Here is a 25,654-nt window from a genome sequence, read left to right as displayed (position 1 = left end):
ATTTGAATGCATGTGGACATCTAAGGCTCAAATCAGTAAAGGTTGTGATATGCTTGTCTAAAATCTTTAAGTACAGCTCATTCAACTTGCATCATAGTACTAGTAACTTGGACATTGATTCTAGATGGTCTATTTGCAAGCTTTAGGAGCTGAGATCCCACTTTCAAACCTCACCTACCTTCTTATGTCTTGTTCATTTGCTTGAGGGCAAGCAAAGACTAAGTTTGGGGGTGTTGATGTTCATATATCTTACCCTGTTTTCCCTTAATATATTCACATCTTTTGCATCTTTTGCTATCCATTTTGACCATTATTGCATAGCTTTAGGACTGTTCTTGCATTAGAGTTTAGTTGCATTGCATTTGCATCTTTTCATGCATAAACAGGTGATTTTGGAGCTTAAGGAGCATGGAAGCAATGCTGAGGAGAAGTGAAGCAATCATGAGGAGAAAGCAAGAGAGCTAAGGCTGAAGAACCAAGGTCCGGAGTCCAACTCGACTGCCCACTCGACCAGACACTCGACCGTGTGCTGAGAGGGACTCGACCGAGTGGGAGGAGCACAAGAGGAGCCAACTCGACCGGTCACTCGACCGAGCACCAGGTCGAGTTGGTCGAGCCGCCTGGCTATTTTGTCTTCTAGTGTTTTTAAGGCTTCCACTACATTTTCTATATAAGGGCTTGTACCTGCAGCCACCAAGAGGCCCCAGCTTTTTAGAGAGTCTAAAACCTAGTTTTTACCTTTTTTAGAATTATTCCTTTTGCATTTTTATTTTCTTAGATCTTGTACTTCTTTTAAAAAAGAGAAAAAGACTAAATTCTTCAATATTGTTGGTTTCATAACTTTCTTAATATTGAGAATTTGAGTTTGGTTCTTTCTTCAATATTGTAGATCTTTGATGTATCTTTCTAATGATGCAAGTTTCAGTATTTTCTGGGTTTATGATTTTGATGTTCATCATGTATGCTTGTGAGTAGTTGCTTAGGATCTTGAGGATGGGTTAGGCTGGATTGTGTTTGAGGTTTGTTTGATTTGGTCAAGCTTGATTGTTGTAGATCTCTTCTAGGCTAGATGTTCTTAATGCTGATCCTATATCTGAGAGGGTAGGATCTGATTTCAAGCCTCTTAGCATCACACCAATGTCTAAGGAGCATAGATAAGGCTAGATCTAGAGACTATCATTAGGCTTGCTAAGAGATTAGAAGTCTTGTTTGATTTTTTTGACATATTGCTTAATGCCTGCTTGTGTAGATTCTTTACTTTGTGAGAACAAGTCTAGAGATGCATGAGTTTGATTGTTTCTTGCCATGAGAGTGGATTAAACATGTCTTAGAAATATATGTCTAGAGATTAGCTCAAGTTGTTTGAGATTTGTTGACCAAGTTAGATGACCTCAACCATAGTCCAGCCCATGAATCCCTCCTCAAGACCTTCCTTGTTTATTGATTTCTTAGCTTAAATCCTGTTGTTTGATCGTTGTTTGATTTGTTTTGGTATTGCTCTGTTTTTCTTGTGTTGCTCTGTTTTGCGTATTTGTCCAGCTCGACCCTGCACTCGATCAGCACTCGATCGAGTGCTTGCTCGAGTTCCAATCCAGAACTTGTCTATGATTTGTGTTTGTCCTGTTTCACCCTAGTTGCATTTCTGTTGCATTCATTTAGTATCCTGTACATTACTTACCTTGCATTAGTTCAATACTTGCATTTCCAAAGTTTCTATTTCTGTTTGTCATAATCACTCTGTTCCATTTTTTATTTAGCTCCTAGTTCTTGTAGTTTTACTTTCTGCACTTTCCATTTCATCATAGGATTGTTAGTGATAAACAACCTTTACATCTGGCTTGACTTAGACTCATATGCACATCTTGATTGTTCACAAACACTCAGATTGGATTGACATCTCTTATACTACAATTGCATAAGGGGAATTGAAACACCCTGACATCCATTCATTCATAAGTCATCATTCCATACATCATTCACCACCACCTACAAAAAGAGTCAGTTTCAGCTTCTATGCTCCTTAAGCTCCAAAATCACCTGTTTATGCATGAAATGATGCAAATGCAATGCAACTAAACTCTAATGCAAGAACAGTCCTAAAGCTATGCAATAATGGTCAAAATGGATAGCAAAAGATACAAAAGATGTGAATATATTAAGAGAAAATAGGGTAAAATATATGAAGATCAATTCTCTAAAAACATCTTCAAGAAGTGACTTTGATTAGTAACAGAAAAAGCTGTTGTTGTTGTTATATATTTTGTTGTCGTCTCTCCTTTCGTAGTGCATGACTAACAACTTTTGTCAAACCAGAACACTACGTCTTAGTATGTGCTTTAGGCCATTATTCTTTATAATCTAGTACTTTCTCAATTTTGTAAAGAACTATTTCATAAACAATGTTGTTTTATGATTTTAATGTTGTATCAAAAAGAGTGTTGTTTTTATATTTTCAATACAGTTTTTAAGACTAAATTTCTAATCTTTTTTTATCTCTACTATTTCAAAAAGTATTATGTAGTGTGTATTTATAAGGAATAAAAATAAAAAAATTTATTTTAATTTGCCTGAAAAATAGTAAAATGAAACTCTTTGCAAAACAGAACTTAAAAGCTGATTCTCCCTCTTTCTCTACATTATTGATATGATATTAATGGAATCAGGACCTTAGAAACATGAAGACTAGTCAAGAAGATGATCGTAGAAAAATTAAATGAAAAAATATTTATTGGAAATGAAGTCTATTAAGTTCACTTCATTTTATGACTTATAACAAGCTCAAAACATCATGAACAATTGTTTTTCATTTATGGCTAGAAAAATAGTGAAAACGTAAATCAAAGGTCTTTTCAAAATCATCATTTTGAGAAACAAAAAAAAGTTGAATCAACTTTTCAACTCTCAGTATGATTTAAACATATTTTTTCCAATACTACATATTTTTTCCAATACTCAGCATGATCTCTAATTTTCTTTAAATATATAGATTGATCAAATTAAAAACCCAAACATGACTAACCTTTTTAACTTATACTTCCTCAGTTCTTTAATTCTTGATGTGTTAGTTTAGAAAAAAAACAAAAATTTTAATTGATTCTTCAATCTATATCTATATGCACAAATCTCACTATTAGTTGACGTAAGAGTGGCGTAAGAGAGTGGGTCATACTAAAAACTTATTTTTTGGTATAAATTTTAAGCACCAATAAAAAAATGGAGAAAAACTAGATTGACCCAAATTAAGAGTTTAATTACTAAATTAACTCATAAAATATGAGGGTTAGATGAGTTATTTTTTGCCTAAAATACCCTTTTTGCTTTATGAGGAACAAAATAAAGTCAAATTTACCCTCACAGAATTTTTTTTAATAAAATCTAAATATTTTCAAAAGTCTGTTGGACTAGTTATGACAGATTTATTTGTGTATGACAGATTTGTCTTGGCACAACCGATTTATTTTTGTATGACAGATTTATTTTGGATGACAGATTTTTTTAGCTACACTTATGACAAATTTATAATTGATGACAGATTTATTTTTAATGACAGACTTATTTATAAAGACATCACAGATTTTCACAATATATGGCAGATTTGTAAAATGTCTGGCAGATTTATTTTCCACAGTTATTTCAGATTTATTTTCTTGATTAAAAGTTTGTCGTAACATGACAGATTTTTTTACAGAAAAATAATTACTAGGTTGACCTCTAGTGATAACAGATTTGTTTTAAGTTACAACAGATTTTTTAATTTAACCAAAAAACTGTCGTTTGATAACAGATTTATAACATTTTTAAAAAATTGCTAAAATGCCCTATGGGAATACCATATGTTATGGCAGGTTTTTTTACGCTATGACAGTTTTTTTATTTGCTTCCAAAAATCTGGTGTTTGATAACAAATTTATTAGATGTAAAATGTAAATATAGTGACAACATATTTGTTTTAAGCTATATTTTTCAGTCATATTTTTATTAATTATATTTTTTATAAATCATATTTTTAAAATCATATATTTAAAGCATATTTTATACATTTTAATTTTCCTAAATCATATTTAAAAAATTAACATCATATTTTAAAATTATATTTTTCTATATTATATTATATTCTCATAAATCTTATTGTAATACTTCTTATATACATTATTTTTTAGTTATAATTTCATACATTATATTTTAAATAAAACTTATTTAAACTATATATCTTAAACTTCATATTTTTAAATCATATTTTTATACATAATATTTTTATAAACATTTTTTTGAATATTATTTTTATACATTATATTTTAAATCATACTTTATTTTTAAAAATTATATCAAAAAAATAAACATCATATTTTTTAATCATTTTATATTTTTCATTAATTATATTTTTAAATCAAAAATATTAAATGCTATAATGTATTTTCGTTTTAAAAAAAAAAGTTTAGAAAAAAAATCTGGATTTTTAGTCTTTTTACCTAAAAATTGTGTCATTCTAGTTATTGTATAGGATGTAGTGTTAATCTAGCAATTAATTGCCAAATTTGTGTGAAACTAGTTTATTTTCACATAAAAAAAATCAAATGAAAAACCCAAACATGACTATGACAGAGTCTATATATCTCGGTTAAGCTACATTGGTATTGTTGGTAGGTTTAGTCTTGGACCTCTTGGTTTAGTTATTTTTGTAAAGAACTGTGGTACTGGTACGATTCATTCTGATAAAAAAGAAATCATTTTCGTCTTCTAATTAACTGTGTCATTATAAAACTTGTTCTAATATCAGGATAAAACTTTTTTTAAAATGACACAGCAAATTAGATGACGAAAAGGAAATTTTTTTTATGGATTAAAAGGATTTTGTACATGAAAAATATCCATCAGGATTACAATATTTTAAGTTTATGCCATTTTATGCCTAATGAAGCTAAAAAATATTCCAAAATAGTTGCATTTTAGTTATGGCAAACGGTTTGTTAATGGATCCCTGGAATCTGTTCCGGTAAGTAATCGTTTGGATGTTGTGTAATTTATCCGTCTGGGTTTTTTCTCCTTAATTTAACTTGTTTGGTTTTAGCCTTCAAAAGTGTTCTTGTACTCATCGATTTAAGTTTCCGGAAAGATTGATTTTTTTGTCGGCCTTTGTATTTTACCTTAAAGTTTATCAATGACGAAAAAAAAGTTATGGCAAACGTCGAAAAGTGACGTAAATGAGCATCATTTTTTTCCTTTTAAAGTCAGTATAATAGAGAGAAATTTAAGAGTCATATCACATTTTCAACTTTCAATATAATCTGATTTAAACGTTATCTCTATTTCATTGCTCTTTATAGAAATGTTTAAGTTGATTCAACTTTTTTTTCTTTTCTCAATATAATCTGATTTAAATATTGCTCGTTTCTATACAAGTTCATCTTTTCTTTCAATATTTTTGAGAGAAATTATCCAACTTTACAGTGAAATGTTATTTTGAGAGTGATATAAATAAATAAAGAGAATAACAACAATTGATATATGTTGAAAAAGATGATTAGAGTCTACAGTATTTCGGTTATATTTGCAACACTGTTTATTATTGTTTAATTTATGAAATTTATTTAGTTGTTGTATTTGGAACAAATAAGAGAACAAAAAACAGGACCAAAATAACAAAAAAACAAAAAAGGAACAAAATTGCAAAGCTTTCAAATTTTTGTTAGCATGCAGCAAAACAGAGTATCTTATAAAGAAGTGACTTTGATTAGTAACCAAAAAAATTATTGTTGTTATTTTGTATTTAAAGATCGGATAGGACATTGCCCTTTTTGTTTTTGTTGTTGGTTCCCTTTTAACAACAACTTCTGTCAAACCAGAACAGTGACGTGTTAGTCTGTGTTTTAGGCTAATATGCTCTTTATATATAAAAAACTTTGATCACACACTGACACTGGTTCTCTCAATTAACAATCAAAGTAAACAAAAGTTTCAATGTTCCCGACTAAGCTCTTTTCGATGTTGATGATCAATTTGATGTAAGATCAAATCAATTTCAATGTGAGAGAAATGACCTCATTAGAAGTATTATGACTCATCAAAACGATGAACTGCAAGTACTAAATAGTAAAAAATAAATTTTTAACAACACATTCAGCGAGATGATTAAGTTAATTTTGAATAAGGAGGGTAGCAACTGGGGTTAAAGTTGAATGCTGACTGTAAATTCATTCGTTTTGATGTGGAATTTACAATCAAAATAAAGAAAAGGGACAAAATTGTAAATTCATAAGAAATCCTAGGCAGGCTGCAAAAAGTAGTGAAGTTTTGAGGCTCTGTTGCATATTAATGGCGAAAAAACGACAAAAGGAGACAAACTCAGCCTTGGACGTGAAGACCTCTGCCTCTCCCTCCGTACGTACACTCACCACACAACATTCTCTCTCCCCACAAAACCATTTCCTGTTATATATCACCAACCAAAACCTCTCTCTCTCCGTATTGTTTCCTTGGCTTTACTCTCTCTCTCTTTTCTCTCTCCTCTTCTCTCTTCGTTTCTACACACTTTTACTCTGTTTCTGATCTGATGTTTGGAGAAAGATTCACGCGTTTTGGAGGGTTTCAAGGAGATTTTAACTTGGGACGAGCTCTTCCTCTTCCTCCTCCTGATTTTGGTTCTGATGGGTTTCTTACAAAGAGTCCAGACACAAACCCGTTTCTGAAGAATCAGTGTTACAACAACAAAACTGGTGATGCTCTGGATTTGTGTAGAAAGCTTAACAAAATGGGTATCTCTTGTGACATGAGCATCTGGACCAAACCTGAAGAAGAACCTTTCCGGGTCGACCCGGGTGATTTTGGGCCTAGAGCTAGAACTCTTCATGGGTCTTCTGGGTTTGAGCAGGAGGATCTGACTGGAGGAGCTGCTTCTCAGATTCATCATGATGGGTTTCGCAACTTTTCCTCTGTTCGTCTGCAAAACAACAACTTTCATGGAGCTTCTTCTCCGGAAGAGCTTAGATTGCTTGGCTTTCAAGGTTCCTTTAACCCAAATGGGTATGAAGAGACGATGGCTTCTAAGACTCACAGAGATTTCCTCTTCGACCATATCCATCAACCCATAAAGCGTTCTCCTCGTCTCAGAGGCAACAACGGTGCTTTCAAGGGTTCGTTGATGTTTGAGGGATTTAGGGCTTCTCAAACCCTAGCCGCCATGGAAGGTTCTGGAGCTTATTATCCAGAAGATAGTTCTCATCTGATGAGAAGGTATCCAGAGGATACTCTGATCGGTCAAGGCTCTTATGATAGGATGAGTCCAAAGAGCAGTATTGATTTGCCTTTGCCTCTGAGTCTCGTCTCCGTGGTTGATGTGTACGGATCTGTGATCTTAATGGCCAAAGATCAGACTGGTTGTCGAGTATTGCAGAAATTAGTTGATGAAGGAACGTTTCTTGAGACTAATGTTATATTCCTTGAGATTATTGACCATGTCGTTGAACTCTCCATGGATCCTTTTGGGAACTACATTGTCCAGAAGCTTATAGATGCCTGTGATGAGGAACAGAGAACGTTGATTGTTAGTGTGCTGACATCAAAACCAAGGGAGCTTATCAAAATCTGCCTCAACGCTTATGGGTAAGCTCTTCTCTTTCTATCAACTTTAGTAAAATTTTAAAAATCCTTGATTCATTAATTTTTAGTCAACGAGTTCAATAGAGATGGAGACATTTCATCTTTTGAGAATTAAGATGAAATCTTTCTTGTTTTTTTTGAGAAAGATGAAGACATTTTCTGTTTATGGAAATATTTGATATCTCTTCATAGTTTGGTATAAGGTTTAGCCATCGCTATCATTAAAAGAAGGCACTATTTGGTGGAGAAGTATGAATTTTGGTTTTTACTTTTTGCTGTTTTTGGACAAACCAAAAACTGCAAGCTTTATGGGAAGAAAAAAAAATAAAGCTGAGACCATTGGACAAAACCCTATAAATCCGCTTATATACTTCTGATTTCAAAAGATGAAAACTTTTTGGCCAAAGCTTAGAAATTTGCTATACGTTTTTGAATTCTCATTTGTGGCTAATGGGTTTATGAATTAAAAAACAGGACAAGAGTTGTACAGAAGATGATTGAAACAGTGAGAACAAAACATCAGATGGCATTGGTCAAGTCAGGTCTCAAACCAAGCTTTCTCGCTCTTGTTAAATATTTGAATGGCAACCATGTGATTCAAAGCTGCCTTCAGTCCCTTGGCCCTAATGACAACAAGGTTGAATTTATGTCACATCTTTTGTTTCGTACTTAAGCTTTGATGAACGTTGTGAAATTGGGTGTTGGTTTGAGTTGGAAGCAGCTACGAAAGTCATGTGCTGAATTGTTGTCAGATATTAATATTTATCATTTGATTCTTACTTAAGCTCTTATGAATGATGTGATTTTGGTGTCAGTTTGTGTTAGAAGCTGCTACAAAGCACTGTGCTGAGATTGCAGTTCATCGCCACGGATGCTGTGTTCTGCAATGCTGCGTTGCAAACTCTGTTGGACCGCAACATGAGAGACTCGTTGCTGAGATATCAAGAAACGCACTTCGCCTTTCACAGGATCCTTTTGGGTAAACATTATCTCCACTGTAGACTCTAAATATTATTTCTTATATCTCCACTGTATAGTTTGAAAAGCTTTCCTTATGGTTAATAAATTTTTGCAGGAACTATGTGGTGCAGTTCTTAATAGAGCAAAAATTTTCTGCAGTGAAGTTGCTAGTTCAGTTTAGAAATCACTACGCCGAGCTAGCGACTCAGAAGTTTAGTAGCCATGTGATTGAGAAGTGTCTAAGGGAGTATCCAGAGAGTCGTTCTGAGATTGTCCGCGAGCTCCTCTCTAGTCCAGATTTTGAATATCTTCTGCAGGATCCTTATGCGAACTATGTGATCCAAACCGCACTCTCTGTAACCAAAGTAAGTCCAAATAGATGAATCTTTTATAAGCTTTCAAAAACAGAACTTGATGACATGGCTTTTGGGGTTAACGTAGGGAGCTGTTCGTGCTAAACTGTTGGAGAAGGTTTACAGATTCGGGAAACTACGGTCGAGCCCTTACTGCAAGAAGATTTTCTCCAAGACTATCTTGAAGAAGTGACCTTAATTAGTAACTAAAAGCTGTTGTTGTCCTTCTTTTGTGTTTCAAGATCATATAGGGCTATAGAGATAACACTGCCCTGCCCTTAATGTTTTTGTTGTTGGTCTCCCTTTTTGTAGTGACAACAACTTTTGTCAAACCAGAACTACTTGTTAGTCTGTGTTTTAGGCCATGTACTCTTTAATCTTTAATTATATATATAACTTAAAGAGACCACACTGGTTCTCTCTGTCTCTCTTTTGCATTATTTGGGAACTCAAAAACACACAACAGAAACAACAACCAAGGTTTTGGAAGAACAGAATCAAAAGATTTTAAACTCATCAAAGAGAAATAGAGAGAGAGAGAAAGAGAGAGAGAGAGAGAGAGAGAGAGAGAGAGAGAGAGAGAGATGTAGAGAATAGAAAACAGAAGCTAGAGCAGCAGCTTTTGTTTCTCTGTGGAGGATTTATTGATTAAGCATCATCTTCACCAAGAAGTGCGACAAGCATCTTCTCGTAATCACCACGAGTGTCTTTGGTGATGGCTTTCTCCAAAGGAATGCTGTTCCTGCGCTGGTACTCCTCTCCTATGACCTTCAAGTCAATCTCAGCTCTTGTGGTCACAATTCTAGTGAGAGCTCCTTCGTCGGTTCCAGTTTTGTTGATTGCTGAACGAAGCACATCCACAAAGTAAAGCTCTGGTCTTGTCAAGCACTGAATCGTAGACCTCAACAGTGAAAGGAACTTGTCATCATCATCTCCTTCCTCAAGGCTCTTGAGGATTTCCTCGCCATGATCATCTTGGTAGCGATTGAAAGTAGCATTGATCTGGGCTTTGCTCCTTGTGGACAAGATTCTAATGACATCCTCATCGGTGTAGTGCTTGTCCTTGATTTTCTCATGGATCAGCTTAGCCTCTTGCTTTGCCAATGTCATGTTCACTTCATCCCCTTCGTACCTGTATGAGGTAACAAGAGGAACCAAAAGCTTCCTGAAGTCACCGGTAGTGTGGTGAGCAACGTCCTCTTCAAGGGACTTCTTGTAGCGAGCATGGTAAGCTTGCCTAGCGTGAAGCAGCTGCGTTGAGGTCCTTGTGCAAGCTACTTCCATAAGCACTTGGTTGCTTGAAGTCCATCTTTTGGTGGCTTCATTAGTCAATAAGGCATCGCGCTCAGCGGGTTCAAGAGTCCACAACAAGATAGCCCTCTGTTCCATGGCCAAAACCAATTAGGATACAATGACTTAACACAGATTTAAAAATCCAATACTTAAAAGTCTGAAATCGTACCTCGAAGTCGTTTGAGAGTTCCTTGTCAAGGGTCTTGAGAAGGTCTTCGCCGTAGGTTTCATGGTATGATTGCCTGATCTGTTTCCTCTGTTCAGCACTTCTGTGACCCAAGATTGATATGATCAAATCCTCGTTGGTACCCCATCCTGAAAAAACACGAATAAGATTCACTTTATATAAGCATCAAAGTCAAATGGCAGATCCAAGAAAGCCACACACTGCAGATCCATGACAACAATCAAGATCAAAGTATAATCTCAATCAAGATCTTGGACTTCAAACAAATCATCACATCAATACAACATTTCAGATCTAGAATAAGAAGACAGATCTGTGAGTTTGAGTTTGAGAATCAAAATAACCAATCAAGATGTCGTGTGAATGTTAGCATTGTCAGTATCAACATGATCATACAACCAAAAGTCCATTACACACTGATCAGAACAAAAAAAAAGAAAAAAGGATCAAAAGATTATTCTAGATTATTCTAGATCCAACAAGAACCAAAGAATATTCTAGATCCAACAAAGAAACGAGATCACTGGGGACTGATCCGATCCATGAAAGAACAAGCTCGATCTACAACATCAATACCATCATCAAAACAGAATGATCATATAATAAAACACTACCGACACAACGTCCATAATAGGATCGGACCAAAACCAAGTTCGATCCAAATCAAAAACCATCTAAACGAATGATCATACAATCATCGACCAAACCAAAAACAACAGATACTGATGATAAGGTACATAAGAAGATAAACAAGATCAACAAAAACAGAGAACAAGAAGAAGCATAAAACTATACCTTCAAAAGCAGTTCTCAATTGCTCAGCATCTTCAGATGGAGCAGGAACAGAATCAGAAACCTTAAGAGTCGCCATTTTTTTCTTCTTTGCAAGTTCTTTGTTTCTTCTCCACTCAGTGGTATATGTTGAGAGTCGAAGCCGACGCAAGATTGACTTATAAAGGAGAAAGGAAGGCTAAGAGGTTTTAGGACACGACGTGGCCTGTCCGCATATACCAAAATATCCTTGAGCAATTATTTATTTGATCTGCCACGTGTTCCATATTACACTTTATGAATTACTATCTTTTTGTTTTGTTTTTTTTTTCAATTCGCATCTGCTTAGCTTTATTCGCAGGTCATGATTTCACCGAAAACAATCGTAATCTCCACTTTAACGGTTTGATTGGTTGTCACAAGATTTATACGCGTTTATATTTAAGTTTTCTAATCCTTTTTTTATTTTATTAAGACATTACAAAGTACTAGATCAGCGTTTGTTGTGCTCACTCTCTATGTTTTTTTTTTTATGTTTTTTAAAATCATTTTGTATGTGTGTGAACTATGATATGTGGTCTGAGTTATCCGTTCCCACTGACTCTGATATATGATAAACACGTATTATCATATAATTGAGTTGTTATAATTAATTTGCCAAAAAACATTATATGGTATAAATTGATATAGTGAGTTTGCTATAGAATTATGATATACTAATATTATAAAAACGACCGACAAATAACATTTATGTTGTAGATATTGCAATATGTCTTATTAAGTAAATTTAATTTAAATGTAATAATAATCATAAATTTAATAAAATTATAAATAATTAATAGTATTATATCACAAATTTTGTTAATTTTTTTGTAACATAGTATATTAAAAACATTAACTATAATATTTACAATCTTATTATTTTTAAGTCTATGCTTATATTTCTGTTTCATATCAAATAAAAATGAAAGACAATAAATTTGACAAAACTCAAAAAAAATGTAAATAATTATTTTTTAAATTTTTTTGTTGGGCATTTTTAATTATTATCAAAAAATATAAGAGAAATAAAGCATTTTTTACTATTCAAATTCAAAAAAAATAACTAAGTTTTTTAAAATAGTAATTCAAATTACTACCTCTTAACTTATGAGTGTTATCTTTTGATTTAACAATATATTTTTTGAATAAATAAATAATTCTGGAACGAAACCTTATATAGCTTTAGACACAAAACTAAACATGTTATGATTGATATCTTTAGATTTAATAATATATTTTTTGAATAAATAAATAGTTGTAGAACGAAACAGTATATCCCTAAAAATGGTCTCGTCCTAAGAACCAATCAACCCAACAATCTCTAGGATTTTGTCAATAATTATTACCAGTTGAGTTATTGTAAGTCAATCATAAATTTAGAACCTAACAAAAATTCAAACGTAAATTTTTAAATACAACTTATGATTGATAACATTTTTGAGTTATGTTAATTATTTAATTTTAAATCATATTAATATTACCTTAAGAGCTTTCCGTGTTTTCAATTATATTCACCTTTTGTATTAACTATAGATATATTTTTTTGTGCAAAGTAGTTATAGAGTAATATTAAGAAGTTAAATGTAAGATCCAATCAGTTTTAAGTTTTTATACGTGAGTACGTGACGGGGTGTTTTGTTTGTAGTGTGAGTCCTTCGGATTTTTCTTATAAATTGTTTATACTAGTTTCGACATGAGGAGATCTTAAATTATTTAGTACCTGACAAATTGTAAAATTATTTAACCGGCGCTGATAAAACAAAAGAAAAAATAAATCTAACCTATATCAAATGCAAACGTGGTGTCCATTAGAACTTATTAGATAGAAAACGAAAATTATTTGTTTCTTAAAAGTCCTACTTTGCATAAGAAAATCTCTCATATAGACAGTAGTATTACACATATTAGAAATATTAATATAATAATATACAACACATTTTAGCGAATAAAATATCAGATTCTGAAAAGTTCAGCTATTCTTTTTTGGTGGAAAAAAGATACAATGTGTAAACCAAGTATATATTTGTTTAAATGACAAGAATATATAGTGACTACTAGTGTGATATAGTTTCTTGAACTGATTTAAGAAGTGTTTGGACCCATGTTATAAAGTTATATACAATATTTTAGAGAGAAACAACTATATCGACCTACTTAGTTTTGCTAACAACAATTTCTCTACCGTCACGCGTGGCCCAATCCCATTACACGCGGAGTTACATGCTCTGATGTGGGCTATGGAATTCTTGTTAGTGGTTATGATTGACTATCAAACATTTGAGATGGATTGTGCAGAATTGATTGTGATGGTGCAGCTGCCCGAAGATTGTCCGGCCTTCTCAAATCTACTGGAAGAATTCTCCTTGCTCCGATCTTCTCTCCCTTCCTTTACCTTGACCAGGATCCCTCGTGAGTCCAACGTCAGGACAGATTGTCTTTCCCAATTTTCAAGATCTTTAATTTTTAAAACTTGTTTTGTAAACTCTTATTCTCATGTCTGGGCAACCAATCTTAGAGTAATCTTTTAATTTGTTTAATGTTTAGTTGGAAAAAAAAAATTCTCTACATATTTTCTTTTTTTCCAATTTACATAATTTTTTTTTAAATTCATATTAGCCTGACCGACATACTTTGAAACAACCCGACCCGTTTCTTTAATAATAATAATATAATTAAATACTTCATAATATTTAATTATAACTCAAACATTAAACCAACAACAAATCAACATGCACAGCGGAAGGCAAACCAAACCAACTCCAATTTAATATAACTATTATATCAATTAAAACCAATATAAACCAGCAACCTAGCATACTTTTAATATGGTTCCAACAACAAAATAACATAAACACAACACAACAATCAAGACCCTAGATCATCCTCCTCCTCATCGCCATGATTCCATGCTACACATTACCTACACCACAAACACAATGAAATGCGTAATTATTACCAGAACTAGTGAAGCGACCCTCCCATCTACGAGCTATACACACAAGCAAATTAAGAGCACAACCACAAATAAAACATAACAAACCAGTCATTAAATATAACACCCAATAACACATTCACCACACCTACACATCATCACACAAAACAAGTCATACAACCCAATCGCTTAGATAAGCTCATGGTCATGCACTTACCTTATCAAAGTGATTCACAAAAATAACTACAACCAGAATAGAGGCTCTCCTTGCATCTGAAACAGCCTACAACATCCTACAACAAGTTACACAACCAAAACGACTTTGAAACAAAACTGATAGACATAACAGAAAACTTCAGTTTTAAAGACGAAAACCGAAAACGAAAAACCAACCGTTAACGTTCAAATCCCTCCGGTGGAAAGCTATCCCTAGGGGTCAAGAAGCTTCCCTCAAAATATCGTGACGATCGGATAATAGACGAGCCCATGATCTCACTTACAATACCTGCTGGTCTCAGTTCGCGTCTGAGACGACACACCTCACGAAACTGCAGATAAAATCTCGATTATTTGCTCAAATCCAGATCCATAAAAAGGAGAATCCAGATAAAATGCTTATCGATAACTCTACCAAAACTCATTATCTTTGGGTACAATTTGCTATGCCGAAACCTATTTTCCCTAAAACCTGACAGTTCTGTCTCTCTTGCTTTACATACCAAAATCGAATCTCCCCTTCCTCAAACCTTTTCTCTACACACAAGCTCTCTTTTTTCTCTCTACAGGAACGACCACAGCCACCAAAAGAGAGTAGAGAGGCATGAGTTATAGAAAAATCTAGGGTTCCATGGTTTAATCAAATTAAACCAAAATTTATCTAAACTGATACTAAACTGATTCCACCCAATTCTAATATAAATTCCAATATTTCATTATTTTTCGGAAAACAGGTGTTACAATTGACCCTGCTTTCATGTACTGATGATGGCGGACCCACGTAAAAGTTAGGAGGGTCAACTGACGGAGTTAAAATGTTAAAATAAAGTTTTTTTTTGCATATTAAATGCTGAAGTTCTTAGGGCAAAGTTGGTATTCCTTAATATTATGAAACCCAAACTCAAGTTTGATCCTTCCACACTATACCAAATCTAATAGTCTCTTATCTTATATTTAATATATTTAAATAGCTTAAAAAATCAAAATTGACTCGGGTAATGGGTCCGCCATTGATATTGAGTATCAACAACAACGGTGAATGGTTGGTTGGTACGTTCCAGATTGGACTAAATTTGGACCGATCTGCTATTTTTCAACCATTCGCACACTTATTTGATATACTCCATATTAACTCTGGACCAAATCCAAACCAATAAAATACATGTTAGTTGGAGTAAACAATAATTCCATACTAAAATATAATTATCTATCTGCATTCTTTTGTCTGCTTAAAAAATGTTCCATACTCCAGTATGAAGTTTAACATACCTAATTATTAATACGCAATGTTTAGTATGGAGTGTATGAACTAACCATTCAAAACCAGCAATAAAAAAGCGAAACAAATTTCTTAAAGATTTGGACTGTCCGTTAGTCCCATAGAGAATCACACAAACTATTCTAAGGACCATGGAAACCTATGGCAACCAAATTATATGATAACTTTTTTTTTTTTTTAAGATTGCGATTATATAGAAAACTAGAGTTGGGATAAATAACCAAACCAGAAAACCCCGAATTATATTAGTAGCAAATGGTTACAAAACGTGACAAAAATGTTGTGGCTACATACTCACCACAATCTTCAAGGGTGGTTGTCATTAACTTGTTACTAATTGGGACAAGAAGTTTGTCGCAAAGTTTTCACAGTTAGCTTCGGATATGTTGTAACATTTAGCTACGGGTTATTGTAACAAATTAGTTTCGATTGATTACAATATAAACGGTAACTAATTAGGTACATGTTGTAAATAGAATTGTAACAAAGTTGCAACGAAATCGTCTCGTAGCTATCTGTTTGATCCGTTATGTGTATCTTATTTGAAATGTTAGTTTATTATGGAAGTCGTTGCCTTCTGATGCAATGTTAAATATGTTGTGCCAAATTGAAAACAAAAGTACAAATAAGATACAAAAGTACAAACAGGAAGTGATACAACGTTGTACTAGCAGACAAAAGACTACAGAGCAGAGTTTTAAGCAAAAGACTACAGATCCGAGTTTTAAACCGAAATAGACAGCAGAGTTTTAGACGACAATACAGAGCAGAGATATAAACCAAAAGTTTCTGCTCAAAGTATTAAAACAAACGGGCAGGGGTTAAAGAAAGCTGATAGTTAGTGTTCATCAGACGATGGCACTACCTTGAAATGCATCACCGTCATCGTCTTCTGGCTCATGAGTCTCATCAGGCACATTTGTGGGATGACTGAGATGGATGTCAGCATCTTCAGGATTGGCATCTCGGTTGTCCCTATTGTTGGCTTGAGTTGGATTGGTCATTAATGCACCGTACCATTAGTTGGTTGAGTCGATGGGAAAGAGTGTGAGGCACCTTCAGGCATATATTGCTTCATAAATTCCAGAACATTAGCCAGCTGCTCTTGAAGAGATGTGAGTTGACACTCAAGAGAGATCCTTTCCACTGCACCAGCTGAGCTTTCTCCACGCTCACGAATGTAGTTTAATAACATCATTATTTTACTCATATTAGCTATAGTTTTTATATGCATTTAGGAAGAGTTTGATGAGATTTCAAGTATAAAATGTCTATTATCAGGTATTTCAGGTTTCAATAAGATTTTACAGGTTTTATAGCAATTTGGACCAAAAGACAAGGAAAATACGTTTTAGAAAATTTTCAGAGCTTTACAGTACGGGAAACCTTTGAAGAGCTTCCATAACTCAAAATATATCATGCTTGGTTTCTATGTAAAGCTGGAAGAGTCATCGTTCTCCTCGATGTGGAATCAAGTCAATACATTCATTCATCCGAAAGTTATGCCCGATTTACCGAGACGTGTTATAGACCGACGTAAAGAGAAGCAACCAGCTGATGGGCTTTCATTCAAGGCCTGAACAGCGACCACAACCGCAGACCCTTGTCCTGAACTTAAGAAGAGAAGACGTTTCTACCCTTACAAAACCCTAACCCTAAACAAAACCCTATAAATACTCTTAAGACCTAGGGTTTTGAGGTGTGCTTCCTTTGTGCCTCTAAGTTCTTCACCCACGCCACCAGCAGCCGACCTAGACACGACAAGAGACTCCTCTACCGCCGTCGAAGCTCGTCCCCTCTCACCTCCTCTTAGAAGCCATTGCCAAAGACACCAAATCTCTACTCTTCCTTATTTCTTTTATACTTACATTGCTTTTGGGATCAAGTTACTTTTGTGACAAATAGAGAAGTTTTCTTTGAACCCCTTTTTGTTTATTGATTCACTTTTGATGCTATACTTTATAATATCAATGTCGTTTCTTTGCATCATGAGCGAGTAGTTTTATTTGTTGGGTTCTATGGGGTGATTCAAGGGGAATTCATGGTTCGCTTCAATTAGGTTGTTAGATCTTATTTTCGGTTTTATTATAGAGTTCTTTTGGGACATCTTTATCTTAATGCTTATGCTTGGATTGATCACCAAGTACTGATCTAGAGAACGGGAGCGCTAACCGTGTTATCCTACTTCTCCGAACTAGTGTTATACCGAAACCTTGCTCATAACCTGCGTAAGTTGAGTTGCGAAGTTTGGTGAATGTATCGAACTTGTTTAACTAGCTGGTTGACATGCGTCGTTGCCTGCGAAAGTTGAATAACGGAGTGTGAAGACTTTAGACTTTCATTCTATGAGAATAGCTTGTTAGTTCATTAGAGTTTCATAGTTGAGAACCTAGACCGAAAATTAGTATTTACTTGTTAGATCTTACACTTAATATTGCTTACAACCATGAAAACCCTGAGATGACTCCCAAAACGTCCAACGCCTTAGTCTTATAGTTTTAAATCGCTTTTATTTACTTTTTTTTTTCTTGCAATAGTTATTAGGAAAACCAAACCCCCAATCTCTTCTTTAGTCCTAGACATAGTTCTTTCTCTTATAATTCAATTTGTGTTTGCTATTACTCTTTGTGGGATTGATCCTAAAATACTACAATTGATTAACTATGCACTTTCAGTCGTCGTGTAGTCTTTTCAGGTAAAAGATTTGGAGTGAAATTCTACACACATCAAAGCTTTTTGGCTCCGTTGCCGGGGAGTAACTAGCTGCTCATTGAATTTGATAAGAATTTGGAGTGAAATTCTACACACTTTGAATTTTTCTTTTGAATTTTTCAATTTTAGTTTTAATTTTCTTGTTTTTTGATAAACTCTATTTTCCCTTTTAGTTTATGTTTTTGGATTTTGTAGTGCATGACTAGGAGTCAACCCTCCGGAACCGTATCTCCAATTCAAGACATTGATCGACTAGAACGTGAAATTAGGAAACTTTGAAGACAACAACTCATGGCCGAAGAAAGGAACCAGGACCAAGGTCTCCTTAACCTCGACCAACCGTTGATACCTCCTTCCCACAACGAGCAAGGAGAACCAATTATTGCACAAGGTGGTAACCCCAACCTTGTAGCCGCTGATCCGCAACTCGACCCTGAAGTTGGCCGAGACCATCAACAAGCTCCTCGTGATGCTAATCCTCTAGGCGTGGGAGACAACCTCGATGTTCCTCCTCACCAGCCTGCTCTCGTCGCTAATCCACCACTTCCTCAAGTTGGCGGAAGACAACCTGCTTATGTGCACCCTCTATGACACCTCAAATTTCCAAAATCAAGATCATAGTTCCTCCTGAGCTAAGTAGCGAGAGCAAGGAACAGATTCAAGAGATGATAAAGCATACTAAAGAAGTTCTTCTTCATGCAAAAGTTTTTGAAACTTCTGCAAAAGGACAACTTGTTATTGAAGCTGGAGCAGACTATCAAGATCTCAAAGGAGCCGAAGGAGCATTGATTTCCGAAGCTGACCTTTCTCAAGCCTAACTTGGCCGTCACCGTCGAGCCAACGACGTTAAACAAGAGCGCTTCTTGGGAGGCAACCTATGTCTAGTAAGTTTTTATTTTTAGGATTTATTTTCTTTTACTTTTAATATTTTTGCATTTTAGTCTCAGGTTTTCATAAAAAAAAAAAAAACACAAAAAAATAGAAAATAGAAAAGCCAAAAAGAAGGAAGAAGAAGGACTATGGATTGGCAATGCACGCTATGACTAGTGGCAAGTACCACCTACTGACCGGCCATGTTCACCGTGACCGATGTACGCTGAAAGCAACAGATCATCACCGTCCTTGAGTGATCGATGCCAAGAGTCCCCACCAGCCATACCAACCTTAGCCAATGCCATATACTATGCACTATGTACTATGTACCATGTACCATTTCCGACGTACCGTGTACCATGTCCGACGTCCCACGTACCATGTACCATGTCCTGCGTACCACGTACCATACCCACCATTTGCTGATGACCGCGACCGTTCATTCGTGTACCGCGAGACTACTCCAAACCCACACCATCCTCACCACCTACTATCACCATTCTTTTACTTAGGTGTTGTAAACTAGAGAATCGAAAGAAGGAATTCTCTTGTTCTTATTATTGATAATCGAATGAGGTTACATATATATAATGATTACAAAGTCTAAACTTAAACCGATTAGGAGATGGACCATCGGCCATGGGCCATCGGCCATGGGCCATCGGCCATGGGCCTTACACAATAGGATAAGTAATGGGCCGGTTATGGAAGTCCACTCCAAGTGTTTTACAACACTCCCCCTTGGATGGCATAACCGTGCCGATGCTAAGGGATCAATGCAATGTGCTTGGGGATGCTGCCTCATTAAAACTTTACCAGGAAAACCCAGTGGGACAAAACCATGGTGAAGGAAAAAGAGTACATCACACATCACTCCCCCTGTTCCAAGCATCACTCTAAGTCCTTAAGCCTCCGCATACCAATCTGGTGCGTGAGCCTCTTGAATGTGGATGCTGGGAAAGACTTGGTGAAGAGATCGGCTGAGTTGTCGCATGATTGAACTTGCACCACTCGAACATCTCTGGCCTTTTGTAGTTCGTGTGTGAAGAAGAACTTTGGTAGGATGTGCTTCATCCGATCTCCCTTGATGTAACCTTCCTTGAGCTGTGCGATACATGCCGTATTGTCTTCATAGATTACGGTTGGCTCTTTGTGTTCGATCATACCGCAATTCGCCCTGATACGTTGAGTCATCGACCTCAACCATACACTTTCTCGTCCGGCTTCATGAATTGCTAGGATTTCTGCATGGTTAGACGAAGTGGCCACAATACTTTGCTTCATAGAACGCCACGAGATCGTCGTACCATCATGTGTAAATACATAGCCGGTTTGAGACCTAGAGTTGTGCGGATCCGATAAGTAACCTGCATCAGCAAAACCAACTAACCTTCTTTGTTATGGTTAGTATAATGTAAACCCAAATATGTTGTCCCTTGTAGGTAACAAAGTAAATGCTTAATTCCATTCCAGTGCCTTTGGGTCGGACAAGAACTAAATCTTGCTAGGAGGTTCATGACAAAACATATGTCCGGTCTAGTGTGGCTAGCCAAGAACATTAACGCTCCTATAACACTGAGGTATGGCACTTCAGGTCCGAGAACTTCTTCATCGGCCTTCTTTGGACCAAATGGATCTTTATCCAAGTCTAAGCTTCTAACAACCATTGGGCTGGTCAATGGGTGAGCTTGGTCCATTTTAAACCTCTTGAGTACCTTTTCTTTGTATGCCTTTTGATGCATAAGGATTCCATTATTTCTGTACTCAAGTTGCAATCCCAAACAGAATTTTGTCTTGCCTAGGTCTTTCATTTCAAATTCTTTCTTTAAATACTCTACTGTTTGGGGGATTTCCCCAGAGGTCCCAAGGATGTTTAAATCATCCACATAAACTGCTATAATAACAAACCCTTTGTTTGCAAACTTCTTTATAAATGTACATGGACTGATTAGGTCATTTTTATAGCCTTCTTTAGCTAAATATTCACTTAACCGGTTATACCACATTCGACCACTCTGTTTCAGTCCATAAAGGGATTTGTTCAGCCTAATGTAGTACTGTTCTCGAGAACCACTCTTATCTTTGAGCTCAAAACCCTCTGGTAATCTCATATATATTTCATTATCCAGTGGACCATATAAGTATGCGGTTACAACATCCATTAACCGCAAATCCAGTTTTTCTCTTATAGCCAGACTTATTAAGTACCTAAATGTTGTTGCATCCATCACAGGGGGAGTATGTCTCCTCATAGTCTATTCCTGGTCTTTGAGAGAATCCTTGTGCTATAATCCGTGCTTTGTATCTCACGATTTTATTCTTCTCATTTCTCTTCCTTACAAAGACCCACTTATGTCCAACTGGCTTTATTTCAGGTGTTGTCCTTAAGATCGGACCAAACACACTTCTCTTCCTTAAAGAGTTTAACTCCACGTCAATGGCTTCTTTCCACTTTAGCCAATCTCTACTTTGAGTGCACTCTAATATAGACTTGGGTTCATGATCCTCATTTATCTCAAGTGCTACCTTGTATGCAAATATTTCATCGATGTCGACATCTTTCCGGTTCCATTGAATTCCATACATGATATAATTTATTGAGATCTCATTATTATCAACACCTTCAGGTCCTTGAGGTTCAGCGTCCCAAACCTCATTTGGTACCTTAGGATTTGCCGCGGCTATGTCTGTATTTTCTGTAATTCCCTTAACCTCGGTCTGTTTTGCACCTTTGGACTTCCGAGGGTTCTTATCTTTGGAACCTAATGGTCTACCTCGTTTCAAACGTGGCTTAGCCTCTGTAGAAACTTGATTATTGTGTTCCTTCTGAACATCAATACGTACTGGTGCATTACAAGCTGATATGTACGATTTTTTTACTCTCTTTGGGTCAGCAAAGGAATATGGCAATTATATAGCTAGCTTTTGCAAATGTATAATTTTCTGGACCTCTGCATCACAGGCTAGAGTCCGAGGATCTTGCCAATTCAAGGATGGTTGATTCCATGTTAATTCTTTAACCAACTTGCTAGTCTCTCCACCCAACATAGGGAATTCAGATTCTGTAAATTGACAGTCCGCGTATCTGGCCTTAAATAAATCTCCTGTGGTTGGCTCAAGATAATTTATAATGGTGGGAGACTCATATCCAACATATATTCCCATCCTCCTTTGAGGTCCCATCTTAGTTTTATGTGGTGGAGCAATAGGTACATAAACGACACAACCAAATGTTTTGAGATGGGATATGTCTGGCTCATGACCCGTTAATAATTGGGATGGTGAATATTTGTGTTCACTAGATAGCCTGATGCGTATAAGTTCTGCTGCATGTAAAACTGCGTGTCCCCAAGCCGACACAGGAAGCTTCGATCTCATTAGCAATGGTCGAGCAATTAATTGTATTCGTTTAATGAAGGATTCAGCTAATCCGTTTTGTGTATGGACATGTGCCACAAGATGTTCCACACTCACCCAATGGACATACAGTAATCATTAAACGCTTGGGATGTAAATTCACCATCATTGTCTAGACGTATAGTCTTTAGTGGAAAATCTGGAAAATCTGCTCTTAGCCTTATAATTTGAGCTAACATCCTAGCAAATGCTAGGTTCCTTGTGGATAACAAGCAAACGTGTGAATATCTGGTTGATGCATCGATCATAACTATAAAATATATAAACGTCCCACAAGGTGGGTGTATTGGTCCACATATATCACCTTGTATCCTTTCCAGAAAATTTAAAGTCTCTTTATTGACTTTGGCTGGTGATGGCCGTATAATAAGTTTCCCTTGTACACATGCTACACACGTGAGATTTTAGGGATAACTTTTCTCTCTTTAAGGTTGTGCCCATTTGAACTATTAATCAGTTTACGCATCATGTTCGTACCCGGATGGCCAAGCCGGTCATGCCATAGAGTGAACTGTTCATTGAACATTTTGTGCTTTGCCAAGTTAGCTTCTATCATGTTAATCTTAGCATGGTATAAACCAGTGGCTAGTGCATGTATAGTCTCTAGGAATTTCTTATGTCCATTTACAATTTCTATAATGTATAGAAATTCTTTGCTACCTTCACCCTTTGTTTCAATATGATAACCATTCAACCGAATGTCTTTAAAGCTCAATAAGCTTCTCTTAGAGCTGGGTGAGTACAAGGCATCACTTAGTTCAATATGTGTGCCATTAGGTAATAATATATGACCTTGGTCGTAGCCTTCTATTAAGCTTGTTATACCCGCAATTGTACTAACATTGGCATTTTTCAATATGAGGTTTATGAAGTATCTTTTATCCTTCAATATTGTGTGGCTGGATCCACTGTCCACCACTAGTACACTCATATCCTCGGCCATTTCTATAATGACAATAATTTTGTTTTAATTTTTAATAAAACAAGCAAATAAATATTGAAATAAAATCATTGAATTTAAACCAAAATAATTATCCAATACATAATCCGAAATAAAGCATAAAAGCTTAGAATTTAAACCAAGGCCATAACATAAAATTAGTTATCTTCTTTAAAACAATCGGAAGTCTCATAGGCTAGTGAGTCATCATTCTCATGGTCGAAGTCATTTTCACCATCGAGATGCACATAGTTGGCTTCTGGGTTCTTCTTCAAGACTTCTTGATATGCATCAATAAGATGCTTAGGTGTTCTGCAATTCTTGTCCTAATGGTTAGACATACCACATCGGTGACAACCCGATTTAGCCTTGTTTTGTGGTTTAAAGGACCCACGGCTAGCTTGGTACTGTCCACGACCACCACGTCCTCTACCACCAGGACCACGACCATAGTGTCTTTCTCTGTGGACATAGTTGGTCTCCTTGGTCTCTTTAGGCTCATTATAATTTTGCTTTGCCACATCTACCTTGTGTGCTTCTGGTAATGGGGCTGTACCAGGAGGTCTTATAGCACTATTCATCAACAACAACTCATTGTTCTGCTCAGCTAGTAGCAAACATGAGATTAGGGCCCCATAGGTTTTAAAACCTTTTTCACGGTACTGTTGCTGAAGTAGTATGTTGTGAGTACTAAAAGTAGACAATGTCTTCTCTAGCAACTCTTTCTCTGTCACCTCAGTACCACACAACCTAAGGAGTAAGACAATCCTAAAAAGCTCTGAGTTATACTTATCCACGGATTTGTAGTCCTGGAACCTTAGGTTTTTCCAATCGAATTGAGCCTTTGGTAGGAGCACCGTTTGTTGGTGTCCGTATCTGCGTTTAAGCTCTGTCCAAAGGTCAAGAGGATTCTCTATGGTGAGGTACTGATTCTTGAGACTCTCAGCAAGGTGATGGCGCATATGCATAATGGCCTTGTAATTTTGCTTATCGGATGGTTCAAAACCTTCCTCAATGCACTCAAATAAGTCCTTTGACTTCAGCATGATCTTAGTGTCCAATGCCCATTGCAGATAGTTGTCTCCAGAAGCATTCAAGGCAGCATAGTCTAGGTTGTTAAGCTTTGCCATCTGCATAAAACAGAAATAGACAACCGATCATTAGCATGCGGTGTTTGAGACCGAACCATGCAATCAATTAATAGGTCATGCGGTATTTAAGACCGAACCATGCCTTAGGCCATGCGGTATTTAAGACCGAAACATGCGTTGCCTTTCACTTATTATTTTCGGTTTTTGGTATGCATGGAAGACAAACAAAACTAGATAGGAACTAGCATGCAATAATTTCCTTTTCTTAGATGTTTTTAGAGATTTCCTTTTCTTAATATAATTTAGAAATTTTCCTTTTATGAACTTTTACTTTTTCTAATTAGGATTTAGACAATTTTTAGGGAACTAGAATTTCTCTAGATTCCGATTTTAATTTAGAATTTTAGGGTTCTTATGCAGCCGAAATTTACAGGAAAATTCTATGCCAAATTCGATTTAATTTTCAAGGAGGCATGCAGTTTCATATTTTAAATATCCTAGAACAATCAGATTAATATTTCACTTATGGAACTAGATTTTAACAGTTTAGTTCTAGGGTGCTTATGCAACAAACAATCAAGCAACAATAAACAATCAAACAACCGGATTTTAAGCTTGACAAAGTTTGGTGCAGTTTCACAAACAATCTAACAATCCTAAACGACCGGTTTTAGAGTTTTATAGAATTAAGAAATCTTAAACATTATTAGTTGTGTACTTGCATGTTTAGGGTTCAATAATCTTTAAGCTCAGGTTCGATTATATGGTCCCATAAGATTTCGATTTTACCTTAACACCAAAGGGGTCTGACCGGTTTTGATTTGGGAGCTAAAGACCTCAGATATAACTTGACCACGAACCACGAACCTTGAACAGAACCGCAAACAGCTTTCCCACGAACAGATCTCGAACCGCTCCTTGTACCGCTCATGTACTGCACTCACCCCGGAAGTATAAACCACGAACGAACCTCGAACTGGTTTCGGATGGAA

At 35.7% G+C, this 25,654-nt stretch overlaps 3 protein-coding genes across 3 annotated transcripts; 1 reads left to right on the top strand and 2 right to left on the bottom strand.

Moving 5' to 3' along the window:
- Positions 1-6,325: 6,325 nt before the first annotated feature.
- LOC104742073 (pumilio homolog 9-like) lies at positions 6,326-9,318 on the top strand. The gene is made up of 5 exons (XM_010463032.2): positions 6,326-7,599; positions 8,071-8,233; positions 8,412-8,575; positions 8,672-8,921; positions 8,998-9,318. Exons 1-5 carry the CDS (start codon positions 6,551-6,553, stop codon positions 9,100-9,102), a joined length of 1,731 nt encoding a protein of 576 aa, XP_010461334.1. The 5' UTR covers positions 6,326-6,550; the 3' UTR covers positions 9,103-9,318.
- On the bottom strand, positions 9,280-11,482 carry LOC104742074 (annexin D1). The gene is made up of 3 exons (XM_010463033.2): positions 11,185-11,482; positions 10,372-10,517; positions 9,280-10,289 (listed from the first exon to the last, which is right to left on the bottom strand). Exons 1-3 carry the CDS (start codon positions 11,258-11,260, stop codon positions 9,558-9,560), a joined length of 954 nt encoding a protein of 317 aa, XP_010461335.1. The 5' UTR covers positions 11,261-11,482; the 3' UTR covers positions 9,280-9,557.
- Positions 11,483-23,729: 12,247 nt separating this feature from the next.
- LOC147928397 (uncharacterized) lies at positions 23,730-25,593 on the bottom strand. The gene is made up of 5 exons (XM_087486122.1): positions 25,474-25,593; positions 24,499-24,701; positions 24,221-24,321; positions 23,980-24,121; positions 23,730-23,883 (listed from the first exon to the last, which is right to left on the bottom strand). The coding sequence occupies exons 1-5, from the start codon at positions 25,591-25,593 to the stop codon at positions 23,730-23,732; spliced, it is 720 nt and encodes a 239-aa protein (XP_087342248.1).
- Positions 25,594-25,654: the final 61 nt, after the last annotated feature.

This window comes from Camelina sativa, chromosome 14 (genome assembly GCF_030686135.1).
Source record: "Camelina sativa cultivar CO46 ecotype springtype chromosome 14, ASM3068613v1".
Classification (NCBI taxonomy): Eukaryota; Viridiplantae; Streptophyta; class Magnoliopsida; order Brassicales; family Brassicaceae; genus Camelina; species Camelina sativa.
This window is presented reverse-complemented; position numbering and strand designations above follow the sequence as displayed.

Coding starts and splice junctions, on each gene's coding strand:
- LOC104742073 (XM_010463032.2), top strand. CDS start 6,551: ATGTTTGGAGAAAGATTCACGCGTTTTGGAGGGTTTCAAGGAGATTTT. Junction 7,600..8,070: donor ATCTGCCTCAACGCTTATGG/GTAAGCTCTTCT, acceptor ATTAAAAAACAG/GACAAGAGTTGTACAGAAGA. Junction 8,922..8,997: donor CCGCACTCTCTGTAACCAAA/GTAAGTCCAAAT, acceptor GGGTTAACGTAG/GGAGCTGTTCGTGCTAAACT.
- LOC104742074 (XM_010463033.2), bottom strand. CDS start 11,260: ATGGCGACTCTTAAGGTTTCTGATTCTGTTCCTGCTCCATCTGAAGAT. Junction 10,518..11,184: donor ATTGAGAACTGCTTTTGAAG/GTATAGTTTTAT, acceptor GTGTTTTTTCAG/GATGGGGTACCAACGAGGAT. Junction 10,290..10,371: donor AACTCTCAAACGACTTCGAG/GTACGATTTCAG, acceptor GCCATGGAACAG/AGGGCTATCTTGTTGTGGAC.
- LOC147928397 (XM_087486122.1), bottom strand. CDS start 25,593: ATGAGCGGTACAAGGAGCGGTTCGAGATCTGTTCGTGGGAAAGCTGTT. Junction 24,322..24,498: donor GCTGAGAGTCTCAAGAATCA/GTACCTCACCAT, acceptor CTTACTCCTTAG/GTTGTGTGGTACTGAGGTGA. Junction 24,122..24,220: donor GCAACAGTACCGTGAAAAAG/GTTTTAAAACCT, acceptor CTCCTGGTACAG/CCCCATTACCAGAAGCACAC.